This window comes from Spermophilus citellus (genome assembly GCF_964194105.1).
Source record: "Spermophilus citellus genome assembly, chromosome: 6".
Taxonomy (NCBI): Eukaryota; Metazoa; Chordata; class Mammalia; order Rodentia; family Sciuridae; genus Spermophilus; species Spermophilus citellus.
The window spans coordinates 101044219-101063813 of record NC_138187.1 but is presented as its reverse complement, the minus strand read 5'-3'; the positions used below and the strand labels follow the sequence as shown (position 1 = coordinate 101063813).

Genomic DNA, 19595 nt, shown 5'->3' with positions numbered 1-19595 from the left:
GATGGGCTATGGGTATAACTTTGTAGTAGAGTATTTGCTAGCATGCACAGGCACCTAGGTTTGATCCCCAGACAAAAAAGAAATGAAGGAATTTAAATGGCATGGAGCAATATTTAATGACATTAAATGAAAAGAAACACGTTGCAAGTCCCAATGTGTATGTGGCAAGGAAAGAATGTGTCCATCCGTGCATTTAGAGAAAAAGAATTCATGAAAGTGTCTCAGAATCTAGGTGATTTTAATTTTTTCTCTATGCTTGTATGTTCTAAATTTTTATAATGAACATATGTTGCTTTGGTAATTTGAAAAAATATTTTAAGTACTTAGGGAACATGATGATTGTGCAGCCACTAAAGTGGTTTAAAACAGTACTCTGAGTTGAAAACAGGTAAACTGTATGGTTCTTGTTTTGAATAAAAACATGTATTTCTATATCATGAATGAAAAACAATAAGGAAACTATTACATGCTGTGAGCAGGTTGTTCCTGGGTCATAGGATTGGGAGCAATTTATATTTTTATATGTGTTACGGTGTTTCCAGATTTTCCATGATCAGGCCCTGCAGCAGTGTGGAGGTGGTCCGGAGTTAGCCTGAGGAAAGTCCACCTAAGTCCACCTCTGTGTGCCTGAGTCCCCTTGTAAGCTGGGACTGAGAATGCCAGCCCCTCCTGGGTTTGTTGAGAGGCTTGCTCCTCTGTTCAGAGCTGTTAGAAGAGTTCTCACACGCAGTGTGCAATTTAGACGTGCTAGCTGAGAATATCAACACCACTCTTACTTTTACAATCAGAGGACGTCTTTTTGAAATAGCAGTCAAAGAGTCATTGGTAGGCTTCTAAGAGCTGCGCTGGGGGCTGGTTGGGTGGAGAGAAGCCGAGCCATGGCAATTGAGCGTATGTGGCCACAGTGGCACAGACTCTCTGTCAGAGCGCGTGTGGGTGCTTTCTTCTTGAGAGATCTTCCATTTTCTTTGCACTTGTATAGGCTTATTTGACATAAGCCCATATATGTCAAATGTGGGCTCCTAATATATTTTGATTTAATTTTTAAAGCTAAGTAGAGGCAGATGAAAGTCTGTCAGTGTGATAGAAGAAACCTTGCAAAACTGATGAGATTATTCTGGAGCTTAATCTTGTCTCTGCTGTTTTTGTTAAGTTTCCCAAAGGGGTACTGGCTTTACAAAAATAGCAACCAAAAATATGATAAAAATTCAGTATTGATGTATTGATTCTAATAATTGTTACATTCTTTTTTTAAGTATTTTTTAGAAGTAGTTGTACACAATACCTTCATTCTATTTATTTTTATGTGGTGCTGAGGATCGAACCCAGGGCCTCGCATGTGCTAGGCGAGTGCTCTACCACTGAGCCACGACCCCAACCCCACATTTCTTTTTCTTAGTGTATGAAAACCTAACGTCAGAACACTCAATTCTTTCGTCCAAATGCCATGGAATAAATATTTTGGTAAAGGTGAAACCTTTCCTATGTCATCCCTAATCTGTCCCATTTGTTTTATAGTATGTGCTCATTACTTTCTTTGATTTGCCTTATTCACAGAAAGAGCTTAAAAAGTGGGATGATTTTGAAGATATCTTAGAGGAGAGGAGACATGTCAGTGACTTGAAGTTTGCGATGAAGTGCTACACGCCTCTTGTCTATAAGGGAATTACTCCTTGCAAGCCAAGCGATATTAAATACAGTGTTCTCAGTTCTGAAGAGATTCATTATGTCATTAAGCAGGTGAGTCCTTTGGTCACAGCCAGACTTATTCATTGTAACCAGTTCCTTCTTGTTTCTCTGATTTTATTTTGAATGTATTCTTTTAGGTTTAGCTATATTCAGCACATTCACCAGATACCTGACATCCTATAATGTGTGTTTGCTTCTTTCCTAGACACTGAGAACTGCCGCCACCAGTTGCAGTGTCTAGGCTGGCAGGGAACAATGACGGTCACACAGTTACAGTAAAATTCAGTTCAGGGCACACTAGCGGTGGCCCAAGATCCAAAGACACTACTAAATAGTTAATAAGGACTGTTAATTTGGTGTGGAGAGTGCGGGAAGTGATTTTACTTTTAAATGAGATCTGAAAGATGATTCAGGTTTTTCCAGTGAAGTGGGTGAAGAAAGTTCTAGTAGAGCAGATCATTATGACTGCATTCCTCCATGTTAGAATACCTGTGGAGCTCTGAGAAACGCCTGTGCCCGTGTCCGTGCCAGCTCAGTTAACAATGTCAGCGAGAGGGAACTTGCAGCAGGAGTGTTTCAAAGAGCCCAGATTCCAAAGAATAGCAAAGTTTGGAAGCTGCCAGTGTGATTTAAGAGAGAACATGAATTAAGGGAACATGTATTAAGAGAACGTGTACTTTCACATACTAAAAATAGCTCAGAACAAAGAACAAAGAGAGGATGACGGTAAGCTTTTAGCCTGGAGAAGTGAGTGGGGCCGGTCGGGTAGGGCTTTGTTGGCCTGTGGTGTGAAGCCGCAGAAGGCTCTCGGTAGAGTGAGAGTGCGCTGGAGTGCCCTCAGAACACCGAAGACAGGAAGTGCTCATGGGGCTCTTGCAGTAGTCCCCAGGTGCCACTGTCATTGCCTGCACTGGGGTACAGCTATTAGGACAGGAATGGACAGGCTTCAGAGATTGAGAGGTGAAGCTGATCTTTTTAGGTGGATGTAGGATATAGGAAGGAAGGAAGGAAGTGGAGCTGTTCAGTGGGAAAGGAACTTAGACCAGAGAACAGGACTGGGAAGGGAGCAAGGCTCGCTCTGGATGTGTGATTTGAAGACCTCAGAAGGAAGGTGTTCCATAGACAAGATGGGAGCTTCCTGATGGCCAGCCCTGTGCGTCCCCTAACCAGGCACTCATGAGGCCCAAGTCCACGGTGACAGACTGATGCCCTTGAGGCTGTTGCTGACCTGTGCTCATCCCACCCGATCCTCAGTACCATAGCTATACTAATAGCACAGAAGGCCTGGCCATTAGTGGTGTGGGCCTCCTTTGCTCCGTGGCTCCATTTTTTTTTCGGATCAGAGGAGAGCATGCTCTTTCCTAATGGGCTCCTCTGGGAAGTACACATGCCCTTCCGCCCTTGTCTTATGGTCTCTGCTCCTCTGTGATATCCTCAAGGAAGCCATGTGTGACTGCTGTGATCTGCAGAGGAAGGAAGAGAACACCTTCAGAAACTATGCCTCACATACATAGGGACTCATTCCTGTATACAGGACTGGCTCCCTTAGGCTGACCCTCTGCCTGGCCCCACCTGTCACTCTGGTCCCTGGTTGAGGTGCCTGTGTTGCAAGGTTGTGCTCTGGATGGTGGATCGGGCTGTCGTGGTCCTGCAGCCTCCTCTCTGGCCTTCTGGAATTGGCTGGGGAAGAAGAAAGGCATTTTCAGCTTCTTGATTTGACTCTCGTTCCCTGAGACTTAGCTGTAGAGGTCTTGCTTCTTGGCTTTTACCTTGAGTTTAATCTGGTTCATGGCCTGGGGAATGTTCTCTCCACCCTCTGATTTCTCTTTTGATTTGGATGTTGACTTGTGCTCCTAATCCCTTTGTTTTGATTGGCCTTATGTATCAGAGAAGCTACCAGTTTTCTCCAGTTAGGCCTGTTTCACAAGTTAAGTCAGATTTCCTCATGAATAAAAACCCTCATGGAGCGGGCATGGTGGTGCACGCCTATAATCTCCTCGGCTCGGTAGACTGAGGCAGGAGGATTGCGAGTTCAAAGCCAGTCTCAGCAACAATGAGGTGTTAAGCAACTCAGTGAAACCCTGTCTCTAAATAAAATACAAAGTAGGTCTAGGGATGTGGCTTGGTGACCGAGTGCCCCTGAGTTCAGTCCCTGGTACCAAAAAAAAAAAAAGAGGCTGGGTTTGGAGAGGTGTGTTGGTAGGCAGTTTCATTGTTGTAAGGAACATTGTAGCATGTACCTCCTCCATAGCTGGACTTGCGGTGAAAGCACATGGTGGAGTCTATTGCTCTGAGGCTCACAAGAAGCAAAACAGCACGAGGCTAAGTCAAGCACAGAGGGTGTGACGTATGGGAGACCTGACTGAGCACCAGGAGCAAGGCAGCATGCTGCCTCTTGTGTGTGTGGTGCTGAGCTGGAACCTGGGCCTCGCATATGCTGGGCAAGCATTCACCATGGTCCTCACCCCAGTCCTACATGTGCTATTTTACAGTATTTTTTAAAATTTTGTCTAAACAAGTAGGAGAAATACACTGTAAAATAATAGTAGAAAGTGGAGCATAGTAAGTACATAAACCAGGGACATAGGAGCTACCATTAGGCAACACGTCCTGCAGGGGCCCCTGGAGCTGCCTGCTGTCGGTTCCTGATTCCTATTGACTTACTCCAGTATCATCACAGACTGGGAGCCATGCATTATGCTAAGACCTCTGGACAGCTGCAGTGTCACTAGGCATGGGCACCTCTTGGCTCTGCTGTGATCTTATTGTTACTAGACATGGGGAACCTCGTGTTGCTACATCTTTTGTAGTTATTTTGAGTGTGGGAGTTGCTGGGGATTTTACTCAGGTGTTCTACCACTGAGTTTCATCCCCAGTCCTTTCCTTTCCTTTCCTTTCCTTTCCTTTCCTTTCCTTTCCTTTTCTTTTCTTTTCTAGGGTCTTGCTAAGTTGTCCAGGTTGGCCTTGAACTTGTGCTCCTTCTGCCCCTACTGCCTCAACCTCCCAAGTCTCTGGAATTACTGACATGCATCACCACACCTAGGAAGATTTATAAATTTTGAATAAGACTATTGCTACAACCATCAGATTTTTTTTTTCAGTTTCTTTAAAGCCAAACAAAAAATCAAACTAAAAGAACTCATAAAACAATTATATTAAACCAGTTTAGCCTTTATCAAGTCAATGGCCATAACACAGCTGACTAACAGGATGCCTAGAGCAGCCATTAGGGTATGCTTTCAGATGCACAGGCCACAGTACATCATAACAAGTCACAAGTAATCTTCATAGCTATAAATAGCTCAAGTCAGCCAGAACCTCTCCAGGGGGCCCTCAGATAGAATTAGCACTGTGCAATCTTAGGCAAATCATAGAACAGATCTCCCAAACCAGCCAGATTTCTCTGTACCAATATGCCTGCCTTGCTGGTTGGTACCACAGATTTGCAGAATTTTAACTTCCCTGGCCTCAGAAGAACCTGGACTGGTTTCAAGGAGCCCCCAATGACAAGGAAAAGGAAGGGTGAGGTCTGATGTGCACTCGTGGGGAGAACTGAAGCCAGGATCAGACTTCAAAGCCCCTGTATTCCAAAAATTCATTTCTTGTCTTCACCAAATGATGGTAAAACAGCCAGTGTCAGCCTGCCACAGAGAGGGAGGCACTGCACAGTGGAGGGATGGTGGTGGTCTCAGCTCTTCCTCTTCTGTCTTCCTGTCTGGGGTCAGAGAACTGTAAGCAGTAGCCATTTTGTGGGCCTAGTCTCCTGCCTGGCTCCTTTCTCTGGAATGCTGATTCTCTTCACATTTCTAGCTTTTAAACTTACCTACATGAACTCATTCAGATTTGCATTCTGGCCATAGCTGCCACATGCTTAGCATGCTATGTGAAAGCTGGGGCCGCACCTAGCCTGTGGCCCCCCCAGCCAGCCTGGCCTGCTGGCTAAGAGCTGCACCCAGGCCAGCACCAGCAGCAGCCCCACCACCTGCAGGTGGCTCTCCTGCTGCTGCAGTGGATGTGGCTGTGGGGCACACACTGGGCTGTGCCATCACTTACCAGGAGCCTCAGGGAGCCAGCCAGCACAGCAGCAGCACCGTGTGTGTGTGTGTGTGTGTGTGTGTGTGTGTGTGTGTGTGTGTGTGGTGGTGGGGCTCTTGCTTTTATGAGATAAAACAATTTTTGAAATGTGCCCAGAATCGGGGTGATGTTAAGCCCTGTGAGGGTTTCAGTGAGGTGCTGAGACAGTGCAGAACTGCAGGTGGACTATTCTCATCAAAAAGTTCAAATCAAAGAAGTGGAAAGTTGCCTCCGATGACCAAGTTACTTTAGCATGAAGGTGTCATGGGAGATGGAAGTGTGAAGTGTAAAACCTCACTTTATAGCATCACTATATGGCAGTGGAAAAGGGTGCTCTGGTCACTGAGTTGACACAGAATTGAGGGATGGGAAAATGTTTGTGTGCCCTCCTTAAACTGGCTGTTTTAATGTTTTTCTTTGTGAATTAATGAATATAAAGTGATTTTCTTCCAAAAAAAGAAAAAATAAGACCATTTATCTACTTCACTGTGTTGGAAAAAACACTATGTCAATTTAAAACAAGAAGAAAACACATCATCTTGGAGTTGTATAATTCTGGTCCATTTGAAGCTAACCATACTTTTGGAATAGAGTTCTGGCTTATCTCTGCGTCCCTCTCCTTCCAGCTCTCTACAGAGTCTCTCCAGTCTGTCGATGTCCTCCGCGAGGAAGCGTGTGAGATCCTGGATGAGATGAGCCATAAGCTGCGTTTGGGAGTCATTCGGGTTTTTGCCTTCGCCTTGAGTAAAATATTTAAACAGATTTTCTCGAAGGTGTGTGTGAATGAAGAAGGCATTCAGAAAGTGAGTACTGACTTAGACCCAGCCCTTCTGTACCCTGGCAACAACTCGGGCATCTCCTGAGCTGGCAGATGCTGAGAGCCCAGGCACCAGGCGTTAGCGTGGCAGAAGAGGATGTGCTTCTCTGGGGCTTGGTTTTGCCTTCTTCCTTTTAGCTCTAGACTCCTGATTTCAGACTAATATACTTGGTCAAGTACGACTTTCAGACTAGTCAACATACCATGTTCACAGAAGTTAGACACGTAATACAAATAATTTTATCTATATTTCACCTGGACTCCTCTCCAACATTTCCTTTATCCTGTTTGCCAATGTTTTCCTATAAATAAAGTCATTCTCTTATGGTACAGTTACCAACATGAATCAGCCGGGACATGGCACTTGTGATGTGGACCTCACAGCTGCCATTGGCACTCCTCACACTCATGTTCTGTAGCACCAGAGAAGCCCTAGGGTGTGGGCTATGTCCAGCCTCCCCTCTCCTTCGAGTCCGTTGATCCAGAACAAGTTCTCAGTGTTTTTGCTTGTGTCTCTGGGTATCATGCTGTTCCCAGCAGAGGCCAGTTATGTCATATCCCTTGGGTTAGACGTGAACTGTGTCCCTTTGTGGTGGGCTCAGGGGTGCACTTTGGGCAGGAATACCTTAGAGGCGATGCTGGGTTCTCCTCAGCACATCTGTACTGTTCCTCACGGGTGTCCCTCATCACTTGGTTGAGGCTGTGCTTCCCGAGTTTCTCCACTGCAGAGTTTACGTTCCCTCTGTCCATAGTAAGCATCTTGAGGGACTTTGGAAACAGTCACCGTCCTGTTTCTGTCCGACTGCCCACTAGGTGTGCATCCACTGCTAGTTTTTGCCTGGATCGCATTGCTCCGAAGACTGCCTAGTGGTCCTTCCCTTGCTGGTGCTATTGGGAAGCTTGCCTTATAGTTTTTATTTCAGAAAAACAGGTAACAAATTGATACCAGTGACTGTGTTTGAGTCTGTGACTTGAATATATCTGGAATCTCAAGTGTCTCTCCCAACTATATGATGCCCATTCTCCAGGCAGTCAGACACAGAGAGAAATATTCCTCTTATTTTGTCCTACTAATTTATGAATCCTGCTGACTGTGGTGGTGCACACCTGTAATCCCAGCAACTCGAGAGACTTGAGACAGGAGGATTGCAAGTTCAAGGCCAGCTTTAGCAACTAAGTGAGACCCTGTCTCAAATAAAAAAGGGCTGGAGATTAAGCTCAGTGGCAGAGCACCCCTGAGTTAAATGCCCAGTACTGCAACAAAACAAAAACACTAATGAAAGCCCCTGTTAAATCTCTCCCAGAGAAGCTAGCCCTTGCTCTCTGTTGCTGTAAGCACCCAGGCCAGGGCAACAGTTCAGGTTGGCTCTTTTCAGTCTTAGGGATTGAACCCAGGGGTACTTAACTACTGAGCCGCATCTCCAGTCCTATTTTTTATTTTGAGACAGGGTCTCACTAAGTTGTTCAGGGCCTTGCCAAGTTGCTAAGGCTGGCCTCAAACTTGCAGTCCTCCTGCCTCAGCCTCCTGTGTTGCTGGAATCATAGGCATGCACCACTACAGCTGACTTGGGTTGGTTGTGTAAGGCAGGCTGACCTGGGTCTCACCCTCAGCTCCACCATTCATAAGGTGCACGCCCATGGGATCAACAGGGAAGCAAAGGCTTAGACCTTACTTACAAATACATGTTAGTAAATCCACGTCAGATGACTGGTGTAGAAAATGCCAAATAATACATGCTTGTGATCATCGTTATTATTCTGATTCATAAAATTTATATATTTAATATTCTTGTATTGAGTGAAATTGTTTAACTAGAACTCTAAAATAATACTTAATCTGGTCAGAGCAAGTGAAGTTTGTATGTATGTAGCGAAGGCAAAAACATGGTTAGCATTACCTTTAAGCATAGACTTGTCCTCCTGATTTTTGATTTGAGGTATGATTTAAAATCATAGAGAATGTGATAACTGAAATTATTCCAAATGTAATATATTTCTTCAAGCTTCAACGCGCTATCCAGGAGCACCCCGTTGTCCTGCTGCCTAGTCACCGGAGTTACATTGACTTTCTGATGCTCTCTTTTCTTTTGTACAACTACGACTTGCCTGTGCCAGTCATAGCAGCAGGAATGGGTATGTACTGATCTGCTCCTTTTTTTTTTTTTTTTTTAACCTTATAGATTAAAATGTTCCCAAGAGTAGTTCTAGCCCTGCTGAAGTATGGAAGGCAACGTTAACCCAGCCTCCTCTCAGGACCCAGAGTGTGACAGCCTGGCGTGGGTCCTTCTCTCTTGGCTCCTTGTGCTGGGCAGATGGAGACAGGCATGCAGGCACACAGGACTCTTTGGTTTCAGTTTGAAGAATGTGACAGTACTACCCATGTATAGTTTCTACCTTCTGGCTTTTGTATTTGATTATATACTAATAGCTCTCCCTCTAGGTAAATGAATAGGTCTAACTTTTAAAATGTATTTTTTTGTGAAGAAATACGTATAACATGAACTTGCCATCTTGCCCACATTAAGAGCACGTTCAGTGGTGTCAGGTATACTCACTGTGTCATGCCGCCACCACATTGTCCATCTTGCAGCACGGAAGCTGTACCCACAGAATAGGACCTCTCCATCCTTCCTTCCCAGCCCAGGCACCTGCTGTTCTGCTGTCTCTTCTGTGAACTTGACGGCTCTGGTGCTTCCCTCAGGTGGAAGTGCCAGGGTCTCCCCTGCAGTGATGTGATGGTGCACATCCTTTCAAGCTTCTCCCATGTAATCTGGTCAGAGTGTCCCTCCTTTCTAAGGTTGAATAATATTCCCTGTATGAATAGACATGTTAGTTTATTCCTTCACCCCAGTGGACAGTTGGGTTGCTTTTCCCTTCTGCCTATTGCAGATGACACTGCTGTGGACATGGGAGGACACTTATCTGTTCAAAACCCTGCTTTCAGCTCCCAGGTGCAGTGGCCACACATGTTACCTGAGTAACTCAGGAGGATCACATCAGAGCCTCAGATGAGACCTTGGCTCAAAATAAAAAGGACTGGGTCTAGTTGTGGTAATGCTCCCCTGGGTTCAATCTCTAATACTCCCCACAAAAGAAAAAGAAAATTAAAAAGACCCTGCTTTCAGGTCGGGCATGGTGGCACACTCCTGTAACCCCAGTGACTTGGGAGGCTGAGGCAGGAAGATTGCAAGTTTGAGGCCAACTTCAGGAAGGCCTTGAGCAACTCAGTAGGACCTGCCTCCAAAACAAACAAACAGGGGCTGTAGCTCAGTGGCAAAGTACCAGGTGTTCAATCCCCGGAACCAAAACATACCAAAAAAAAAGACCTTGTATTCAATTTGTGTTAGACATATACCAAGGAGTGGAATTGCTGGATCACCTGGTAACTTTATTCGAACTTGAGGAGCGTCCACATGGCTCCACCAGGGCAGTTCAGGTTCCTCCATGTTCTGGCCTGTCCTTGTTGCTTTATGGGGTTTTGTTTTCAGTAGTGCCAGTTCCAGTGGGCATGGAATGGAACAGCACCGTGGTTCTGACTTGCATTTCCCCGGTGAGCAATGAGGCTGAGCATCCTTTCCCATGCTTTTTGGCCATTTATGTGTCTTCTTTGGAAAAGTTTCTATGCAAGTTCATCATCAATTTTTTTAATTGGATTATTTTAGGTTGTTGTTGAGTTGTAGAGGTTCTTTATATTTTCTGCAAATCCTTTACCAGATAAATGATTTGTAAATGGTGCCTTCCATTCCCTGCGTTACCTTTTTGCTCTTGATTACATCCTTGGATACACAGACATTTACATTTTGATACAGTCCAGTTTATTTTTCTTCTGTTCCCTTTGCTTTTGGTGTCCCGTGTAAGACATCATTGCCAAATTTAGTGCCTTGAAGACTTTCCCCTGTGTTTTCCTTGGAATCTTAAAACTTCAGGCTTTACCTTTAAGTCTTTGAGGCACTGAGTTAATTTCTATATATGGCTTAAGGTAAGACTCCCATCTTGTGTATTGCGCTACTTTTGATACTATATAATGTTCAGTATCATGGGTGTATAATTTAGAGGATCATTATTATAAAGTTGTTGTATTATAACTTTATATCAGTGCTTTATTTCTGTGGAATTGATTCTTAAAAGTAGGACTGCTAAGGTAGATATGTCATTTATCAGCTTCCTTTAAGGCCACCAGGAAAGCTGGGATTGAAGTGTTCACCTTTGGTAATAAATGTAGAAAACTGTAAGGTGAAAACTGCTGGGACTCAAGTATACTTCCTGAGCATTTTCATCTGAATAAAGATATGAGGAAGATACTTGGTAATTAAGGAAAAAGAAGAGAAAACTTGTCTTAAAACTGCTAGTAGAGCTGTCTCTGTGTAATCTGTCCTGCTGCACGTAGTTGGATGTTTTTACCTGCTGGGATGGGGGTGAGAGCAGGTTGGCCTTGTTCTCCAGGTGTGAAGACAGAGGTGGCCCTGTCGTCTGGTTCAGAGCAGGGCCAAGGACCTGGGCCTGGGCTGCTGCTGCTGCCCTGCTGTGGCCTGTCTTGCCAGCTGGTGTCGGCACAGCGCATGGAGCCTCCCAGTGGCTTTTGGCTGCAGCGCCCCTTCTCTTCAGTGGTTCTGAGCTGTCCTCTCATTGACTCAGTCTCAGTGTAACTGTCCATGTCTCGTGTGTAATCTGATGGCCTCTAAGCTCAGGGCTTGAGAAAACTTCCTTTGTTTTTCAGACTTCCTGGGAATGCGAGTGGTTGGGGAGCTGCTGAGGATGTCAGGTGCCTTTTTCATGCGGCGTACCTTTGGTGGCAACAAACTCTACTGGGCGGTATTCTCTGAATATGTAAAGACCATGTTACGGGTAAATGCATGTGATGGCCAGGTTTTTTCAAGCTCAGTTTTTTTTCCAATGATGTTTGTTTTGCTTTTACAAATTGTGAATTTCTAAATAGACCATTTAGCTGTTTTCCCCCTTGAGGAACATTCCAAGTCTCAGCAGTCTGTGGCTCTCTCGCCTACATATTGCTGTGAGCAGCATTTATTTATTTAGAGGGTTGGGAGGGCATGGGGAAAGGAATCAAAAGAAGTACCTATGGGGCTGGGGATAGAGCTCAGTGGTAGAGTGCGTGTCTAGCATGCGCCAAGGCCCTGGGTTTCATCCCCAGTTCCAGGAAAAAAAAGTGTCATTTTGAGAGTAGGCAATGGGTTTTGTGTCTTGTTTGTTTGTTTTCTCTTTAAAGAATGGTTATGCTCCTGTTGAATTTTTCCTCGAAGGGACCAGGAGTCGCTCTGCCAAGACACTGACTCCTAAATTTGGTAGGTCACTTATAGATTAGAAAGAAAAGTACATACCCGGAGGATTTAGATGTGACTTTCTGATCACTGCTAAATAGAACTTGATACTTTTAAAACTTTTTGACAAGATAATTGTTTCTTTGTAAGTATAACTGTTTCTAAAAGTGGAATGGTTCCTATTTATAGGCTTAGGATATGTGCACACTTTTACTGTCTTCCTATTTAGGCCCCTGTGTGCTCTACTCCCCAGTGTGAATGAGAAAACATTTTCTCCTATGTTTACAGGTCTCTTGAACATTGTAATGGAGCCGTTTTTTAAAAGAGAAGTTTTTGACACCTACCTTGTCCCAATTAGCATCAGTTATGATAAGATATTGGAAGAAACTCTTTATGCATATGAACTTCTAGGAGTCCCGAAGCCAAAAGAATCTACAACTGTACGTGAGGATGGCCTGACTTGATTTTCATCAAGTACAGAGAATATCCCAACTTATACGTGTTCTGTCTTATAAGTATACTCCTTTTTTTTTTTCTTTCCCCATTATGATGCTACTAGGGGTTGTTGAAAGCCAGAAAGATTCTCTCTGAAAACTTTGGAAGCATTCACGTGTACTTCGGAGACCCCATATCGCTTCGATCTCTGGCAGCTGGGAGGATGAGTCGGAGCCCGTATAACTTGGTTCCAAGGTGCAAGGCCTGTTTTGATAGCTGATGTAGAGAGGAGGGTTAAACCTAGCAGTGTGAGTCGAGACCTGGGTTGATGGCCTCCAAGCTTGAACTGTGGTTTACCTGAGAGCACACAGCATATCACCAGGGAAGCTGTGCTGCTTCATTTTTTCTTTCTTCCTTTTTTATTAAAACTTTTAATTTATTTACTTATCATAATTTTTATTGGTGCATTATAATTCTACGTAATGACGGGATTCATTGTGCCACATTCATACAGGCGCAGGAGATAATTCAATCAATCCCTTTTTTGTCGTTGGAAGGCTTCAGTGAAGATGATCTGTGTTTGCCAACAGTTGGTTCTCTGCAGGGTACACGTGTCAGACATGCAATCATACACAATCGCCTTCTTAGGTGAACTCTCTCAACATTAGGAAGAAGAGTGCTGCTGTTAACAAGTGCACCTGTAGGAGCCATTGAGCCTGCTGGAGTCCAGCTAGCATGTGTCCTGAGCACTGGTTTGATCCCAGAAAAGAGTGTGTGGTAGCCACACATGGGACTGAGCCCATGTGTGGTATTAAGTCCTTGAGGAGGCGGAGTTCCCCAGCGGGAGTGTGCCTCTCCAGTAGCTGTATTGTCATCTCAAGCATCTGTGGGCTTCCTGCTGCCACCCATTCTCTAGACCTCACGTTGGGTGGCCAGCCTATGCTGAGGACCCTTGTGTGGCTGCTGTTAGGCCCTGCATATCTCTTTTGGCTCCACCCTGTGCTCTTAGGCCTAGTGTACACTTGCAGTGATCTGAGCATGACAGAGCTTCCAGTTGCAGATGGGGTTCTCGGCAGGCATTGAAGCTCTCAGACTGAGCAGCCTGTTCGGTGCAGATGTTAGCCTGACGGGTGGTATACAGTAGAGATGTCAATGGTGCTAGGATTCTGCAGAGATGGCCATTCATTTTACAGGGAGGTATTGGTTTTCACAGAAGTGATATGAACTATTTAAAAATCAGCAAAAGTCTCCCCCTGGAATTAGGAATTTAGAGTATTTCTTGCTGGGTACAGTGTTGCATATCTGTAATCTCAGCAGCTCAGGAGGCTGAGACAGGAGTATCGTGAGTTCAGAGCCAGCCTCAGCAAAAGCGAGGTGCTAAGCAACTCAGTGAGACTCTGTCTCAAAATGAAATATAAAAAAGAGCTGGAGAATGTGGCTCAGTGGTTAAGCACCCCTGGGTTCAATCCCCAGTACCAAAAAAACCCCCAGTATTTCTTTTGTTTCAAGACATGTCCTGGAAATGTCTGGGCAGATTACACTGTGGTAAAGCAAGAAACACTTCTTGCAGGTGGCCTAAGGAATTTGGTTGGCAGGAGCATGAGCAGCCTTCCGAGGGGTCCTCCCACCCTGTGAGTGTGGGTAGCAAAACTGCCATGTGTTCTGTGCCCTTCCTTCTAGATATATTCCGCAGAAACAGTCTGAGGACATGCATGCTTTTGTCACTGAAGTTGCCTACAAAATGCAGCTTCTGCAAATTGAGAACCTTGTTCTGAGCCCGTGGAGCTTGGCAGTTGCTGTTCTACTTCAGAACCGGCCATGTATGGACTTTGATGCCCTGGTGGAGAAGACTCTGTGGCTGAAGGGCTTGGCCCAGACGTTTGGAGGGCTCCTCCTGTGGCCTGGTATGTGGTGTGGAGGCTCGCCTTTCACTCTTTAATTTGGGAATGAATTCTAGATGTGAGAAACTTGCGTGAGAGCTGAGCTAAACATCCTTCAGAGAAAAGGACCCTTGTCTGTTTTTACCCCTCAAGGACTGGAACCCAGCATGTTGGCCCTTGAGCATAAGCATTTACATGTCGTGTTCCCCTGAGACTAAAAACACCTGAGGACTGGAACACTGTCCTTTTGTACCCATCAGTGGAGACTAGGGACAGGATTCCTTCCTTCTCTCAGACCACCTCATGTTAGCAGCAGCCCATTTGCCTTGTGGGTGGCATACACTGAACGGCTGGCCTCATCCAGCTTTACGCAGTTTTCAGATGAAAACAGCTTGTCAAAAACCTTGTCCAGGTTTTGAATGCTGTGGAAATCGAGGGTGTATGTAACAAGAGTTAGCGGAAATTGTTTCAGTCTTTTTGATTTAAGATTATACAGATGGCAGATGGAATTTCAGTCCTTTCAAAATCAGGTAATTATTTCTAGTTAACTGCCTGTGTATATTCACCATGCCGACGCCAAATGTGTGAACAAGCAGTGGGGTCAGTGAGCTGTGGACGCGCTGTTGAGAATGCCTGAGAATACCATGGGTGAAGGGAGACTTCACAGAGTGGCTCTGCAGCCCCTTGACAGGAGAGGAGCTCCTCAGAGAATGAAGTGCCTGGTCCACGCAGGGATAGCAAATGCAAGACAGTGACCTGCATGTTAGAAAGCTGCCGCTGGGTTGGGTGAATAGAAGAAAAGGCTGTAGGTGGCAGCTAGATTGCCTCGGTCTGCGGGCTTCAGATCTGGACTGAAACCTCTCAGCTACAGAAAGCCATAATGGATGTAAGCAGGACAGTAAGACAGAGTGGCCTTTAGAAAACATCCGGCTACCAGCTCTAAAGATGGACCTCCATGGAAGAGACTGGAGACGTAGCAGGTTAGGAGGCTGCTGTGCCCAGCTGAGAAGTGAGGACACCCAGTCCCACTGGTGGCTGAGCTGGCGCATAGCAAAGAGGAGTCCAGGGGGAATTCCTAACAAGAGCCAGGCAGTCCAGTGCCTGTCACCAGTGAGGAAAGAGAGGGAGGTGACATCTATCTCAGTATTGTGGTGGTCTTGTGGGAGGTGAGGGGCGTTTAAATTATGATACAGGGTAGCAAGTATTTGGTGTTGTGAGTGGGGCAGGTAAAGTATTGTCCTATAACTGTGTGCCCCAGGGACATGTGAATACATAGACACCTGTCTCTCTAAGGCGTCTTGCTTTTTGAAGATAGGATAAGTATGTGACTGCCTAAGAGTACCTGTGGCTGGCTGATACTGCACCATCCTGATTATTACAGAGTCTGTCATATCCAAGTGTCAGTGTGGCCAGAGCAACTGTGCTTCCTAATTATAGAGCATATATTCAGTTCCTTTGTTCTGTTTTACTTGAATTATCACATAGTCCTAAGCATTCTCGTATCTAGAGCCTTTATTTATTTATTTATTTATTTATTTAAGTGCTGGGGATTGAGCCCAGCGCCTTTTGCATGCCAATCGAGCCACTGGGCCATTGGCTGCATCTCCAGCCCTCTGGAGCTTTTTATATCATTTCATACATACCATTAACTTGAGCAAGCTGAGAGGGCAAGCTGATCAAGAATGAGTGTGATTGAGGCCACTGAAGGGAACAGAGTTCAGAGCCTTGGAATGAGCAGCCGTATCTGCAGCCCACATACCAGCCAGGAATGGGCCTTTACTCTGAGACCTTTGGTTCATTCCCTGTATATAAGCCACACCCCTCATTTGTCCCTCCACTGCAGCATCAGCAGAACCTAACACCCAGCTCTCTGGCTGAGGTTCATAGTAAAGCAATTGCCCTTGCTGTTAAACATCACCATCTCTGCATTCTGCTTCTGTGACTACCTGTTTTCCATGTCCAAGTCAAGGTAGGGTCGGGTGATGAGCTACGGAACCGTGATGGGTCTGCCTCTCTAATGATGCTAGATGTGGGGAAGAGACACATGTCTCTCTGTACTCTGAGACCTGGTGCTAGGAGCTGGGTGGGTATGTAAGAAGTATATTTAATGTACTCATGCACCAATCATGGACCTTTGTGTCTTAGTATCGTTAAATCCATGTACGTGTGATTTTTCCAGTCATGTAATTTGCTCTTGCAAATGTTTGGATGCTCTTGGTTCCTGAGGTAGACAGCAGGTGTTGATTTTCAGATTGGGAACTGATGTGTACTTCAGAATGGCTGACAGACTTAGGGTAGACGGAGTTATATACATGTCCTGAAAGATTCCATACAGGAAGTGCTTCTTTCCACTCCTTCATTTACCATGACCGCAGCTGGTAAGAGAGTAGCCCAGCCTCTGCCTCTCCTCTCAGGTCAGGCCTGCCCTGCAGACCCTGTCTCATTTACACATGTTGTCTTTGTGTACAGATAATGAACCTGCTGAGGAAGTTGTCCAGTCCAGCATTCTTCTGCATTCCAACCTCGCCAGCCTCGTTAAAGACCAGGTGATTCTGAACGTGGACTCCGGAGATTCGGAAGTGGTCGATGGACTCATTTTCCAGCATATCACTCTGCTTATGTGCTCAGCTTATAGGAACCAGTTGCTCAACATTTTTGTCCGTCCTTCCTTAGTAGCTGTAGCCTTGCAGATGACACCTGGGTTCAGGAAAGGTAACTTTCAGGAACGTGACCTTGAACTTCAGAAGAAGCCTAGCGTTGCAGTTCCATGGAAGGAGCAGTAGTGCACAGCAAGGATACCACTGGCAGGGCGTGGGGCCTTTACCCTCAGAAGTTAGCTTTGCTCCTGAAACACGTGGTCATCTATCTTAGAGTCCTAGAATTGGAGGGCACAGTGGCATGTACCCATCTATAGTCCCAGCTGCTCAGGAGGCTGAGACCCACCTGGGCAATACAGCAAGACCCCACCTCAAAAAAAAAAAAAAAAAAAAAAAAGAAAAAAACTTAGAATTGGAAGGATCTAGAAATTGCCTAACCTAAACATCTTCTACTATAAGTGAGAGTTAGGCCTACAGAGTTGCATAATTGCTCAGAGAAGGCTCTGCATGTGAGCACACTTGCCCCATGTCCTGGTCTGTTCTGTTCTGCTGTGACAGCCCCTTGTCCAACAGAACACCAGCGCAGCAGTGTGCACGTTGCACTGAGGAACGGGGAAGTGAGTCAGGCACAGCTTGTATTGCCATGGTCTCTGCCCAGATCTGCATGAGGATCCCTGGGGGAGCCCCACACCAGAGCCGCCTGTAGTGGGCCTAGAATTGGGGTTCTATTGGTGATTTCTTTCTTTTTTTTTTTTTTTTTTCCCTTCATAGGGAAGAGACCACAGGTATAGTAAAGATCCAGGACTATGAGTGTTGAGGGAAGCTAGGAAATCAGTTTCTCTCCCCCATGGGGACTCTGGCATAGGGGAAGTGATGTCCCAGGCTTCTAAGTATTGTGGTATCTTCCTTGTTACCTGACTGACTTATTAGAAGCTTATTTGTAATTTAACACATTAAAATTATGTTAGACTAGTTTACTCTGCAGGTGAAGTTCTGGTTGATTCTGGCTTCCCACAGGGGACTTAATTCTTGTCCTGTTATATGCATAAAAATGCACCTTTGGGGGCTGGGGCTATAGTTCATTGGAGAGCATTTGCCTTGCATGTGTGAGACACTGAGTTTGATTCTCATTACCACATATAAAAATAAAGATCCATTGACAACTAAAAACATTTTAAAAGATGCACCTTTGAAGGACTGAATTTTGGGGTTTCACTGACTTCCTGATACTCCCTGAAAGTTTAAAAAGCAGCATGGTGATCTTATGTAACAAATTTATTTGCAGAGGATGTCTACAGCTGCTTTCGCTTCCTCCGTGACATGTTTTCAGATGAGTTCATCTTCCTTCCAGGAAGCACATTGAGGGTAAGTCTGCACACAGCAGGAGAGCAGGTGTGCACACATGAGTTCTGCAAGCAGGCAGGCACGTTCTCAGGCAACACAGTGAGAAAAGCAGGCGTTCACGGTCCAGCAGATCCAGAGCTGTACAGCGGATGGTGATGAGTATTGAATAAATAACCCTGGGATTCTTTGTGAGGAGGGTCCCTTCTGGAGCCATTAGTGCAGCTCTGTAAATGGCTGTTCCAGTAGATGTTTGTAAGTCTACACACACCTTTCTGCTCACAGCAGGTTGGAATGTGTCTGCAGGCAGGTGCCTCAGCCTGGAGAGGAGCAGTAAGTAGCCTTGCTGGCAGTGTGGGCAGTTGAGCAAGTGGGCCTGCTAGTTCTCTGGGGTAGCCAGTGGTAGAACACACCCAGGTGGTGCAGGCTTTGGTTGCTGTGCTAAGGAGAACAGACTTTGTTTTATTCTGTGGGACTTGAGAGCAAGCATGCCAGTGAGATTTGAGCATGAGCACAACTCTTAGGTGTCTTTGGGACTCTTCGTACACACTTGCTAGTTAGATTAAGGAGGTGGCTGTGCACAGTGAAAGAAAGTCTGTCTGCCCAGTGGTTTTCTTGTGCTGCTGTGGAGCTTCCAGGTGGTCCTGGGAGGCTGTGACTAGCTGGTGTCACGGCTGAGGACTCATGCTGTGTTGAGGTGCCTATTCCCATGAACCTGAATTCCTGGATACATTCTGGCTTCCCCTTTTCCCTTCCAGGACTTCGAAGAAGGCTGTTACCTGCTTTGTAAAAGTGAGACCATTCAGTTGACTTTAAGGGACATCCTTGTCACAGAAAAAGGAAAGGCTGTGTTAGAATTTCTAGTAGGACTCTTTAAACCTTTTGTGGAATGTTATCAGGTATGTAAATTTGGCAAGTTCTTCTTTATGATCCTGATATCAAATCAAAAGATTTTTCCACTCCACACGTATTATTGCTCTGGTGGGCCAGGATTTTTCCCAGTGAATGATGTCACCTCCCAGGTGTCTAGAGGAGGAGCAGAAGGCCTGGTCTGTCACAGAACCAAAAGAATGACAGCTTAGTGAGACCTAGAGCACAGTCTTTGTGTAACCATAGTTTTACCCAAACATTGTTGTCACGCTGTGTCTTGTCTTTTGGTCTTAGTGTGTACCACAGTGTTTGACACATAATAAGCACTTAGTGAATGAAAGACCCAAGACCCGAATGATGCATAGAGTCAATCATTTATGTTACTCAAAGTTGGAAGGCAAAGAAAAAGTTCCAAGTGCAGGTATCTAAAGAGCTTGTCAGAGCTCTCAGTTGACACCAAGTAGGAATGGTCAGGGTTCAAAAGAGAGGGAGTTGGAAATGCAAACCCAGGGTCCCCATGTATTGGAGAGAAGAAGCCTCAGGCTGGGCTCAGTGTATGCCCTGCCCACGGGCACCAGACCTGCTTCCTGGCACAGGGGTGCTTGTGGCACGTGAG

The 19595-nt window shown here is 45.5% G+C and overlaps 1 protein-coding gene and 1 long non-coding RNA gene across 2 annotated transcripts in view; one reads left to right on the top strand and one right to left on the bottom strand.

Annotated features, from left to right (window-relative positions):
- GNPAT (glyceronephosphate O-acyltransferase) overlaps window positions 1-19595 on the top strand; it is a 29033-nt gene that overhangs the window by 6883 nt on the left and 2555 nt on the right. The window contains exons 2-12 of the mRNA XM_081296955.1: window positions 1558-1740; window positions 6390-6566; window positions 8584-8713; window positions 11298-11425; window positions 11805-11880; window positions 12145-12296; window positions 12416-12546; window positions 13972-14195; window positions 16641-16883; window positions 18054-18133; window positions 18868-19008. Coding sequence (XP_081153081.1) covers window positions 1558-1740; window positions 6390-6566; window positions 8584-8713; window positions 11298-11425; window positions 11805-11880; window positions 12145-12296; window positions 12416-12546; window positions 13972-14195; window positions 16641-16883; window positions 18054-18133; window positions 18868-19008 — 1665 coding nt within the window. The remainder of the gene's footprint in view (window positions 1-1557; window positions 1741-6389; window positions 6567-8583; window positions 8714-11297; window positions 11426-11804; window positions 11881-12144; window positions 12297-12415; window positions 12547-13971; window positions 14196-16640; window positions 16884-18053; window positions 18134-18867; window positions 19009-19595) is intronic.
- On the bottom strand, window positions 1747-11290 carry LOC308650716. The gene is made up of 3 exons (XR_014022395.1): window positions 9136-11290; window positions 3262-3369; window positions 1747-3152 (listed from the first exon to the last, which is right to left on the bottom strand). It is a non-coding gene; the product is annotated as an uncharacterized lncRNA (long non-coding RNA).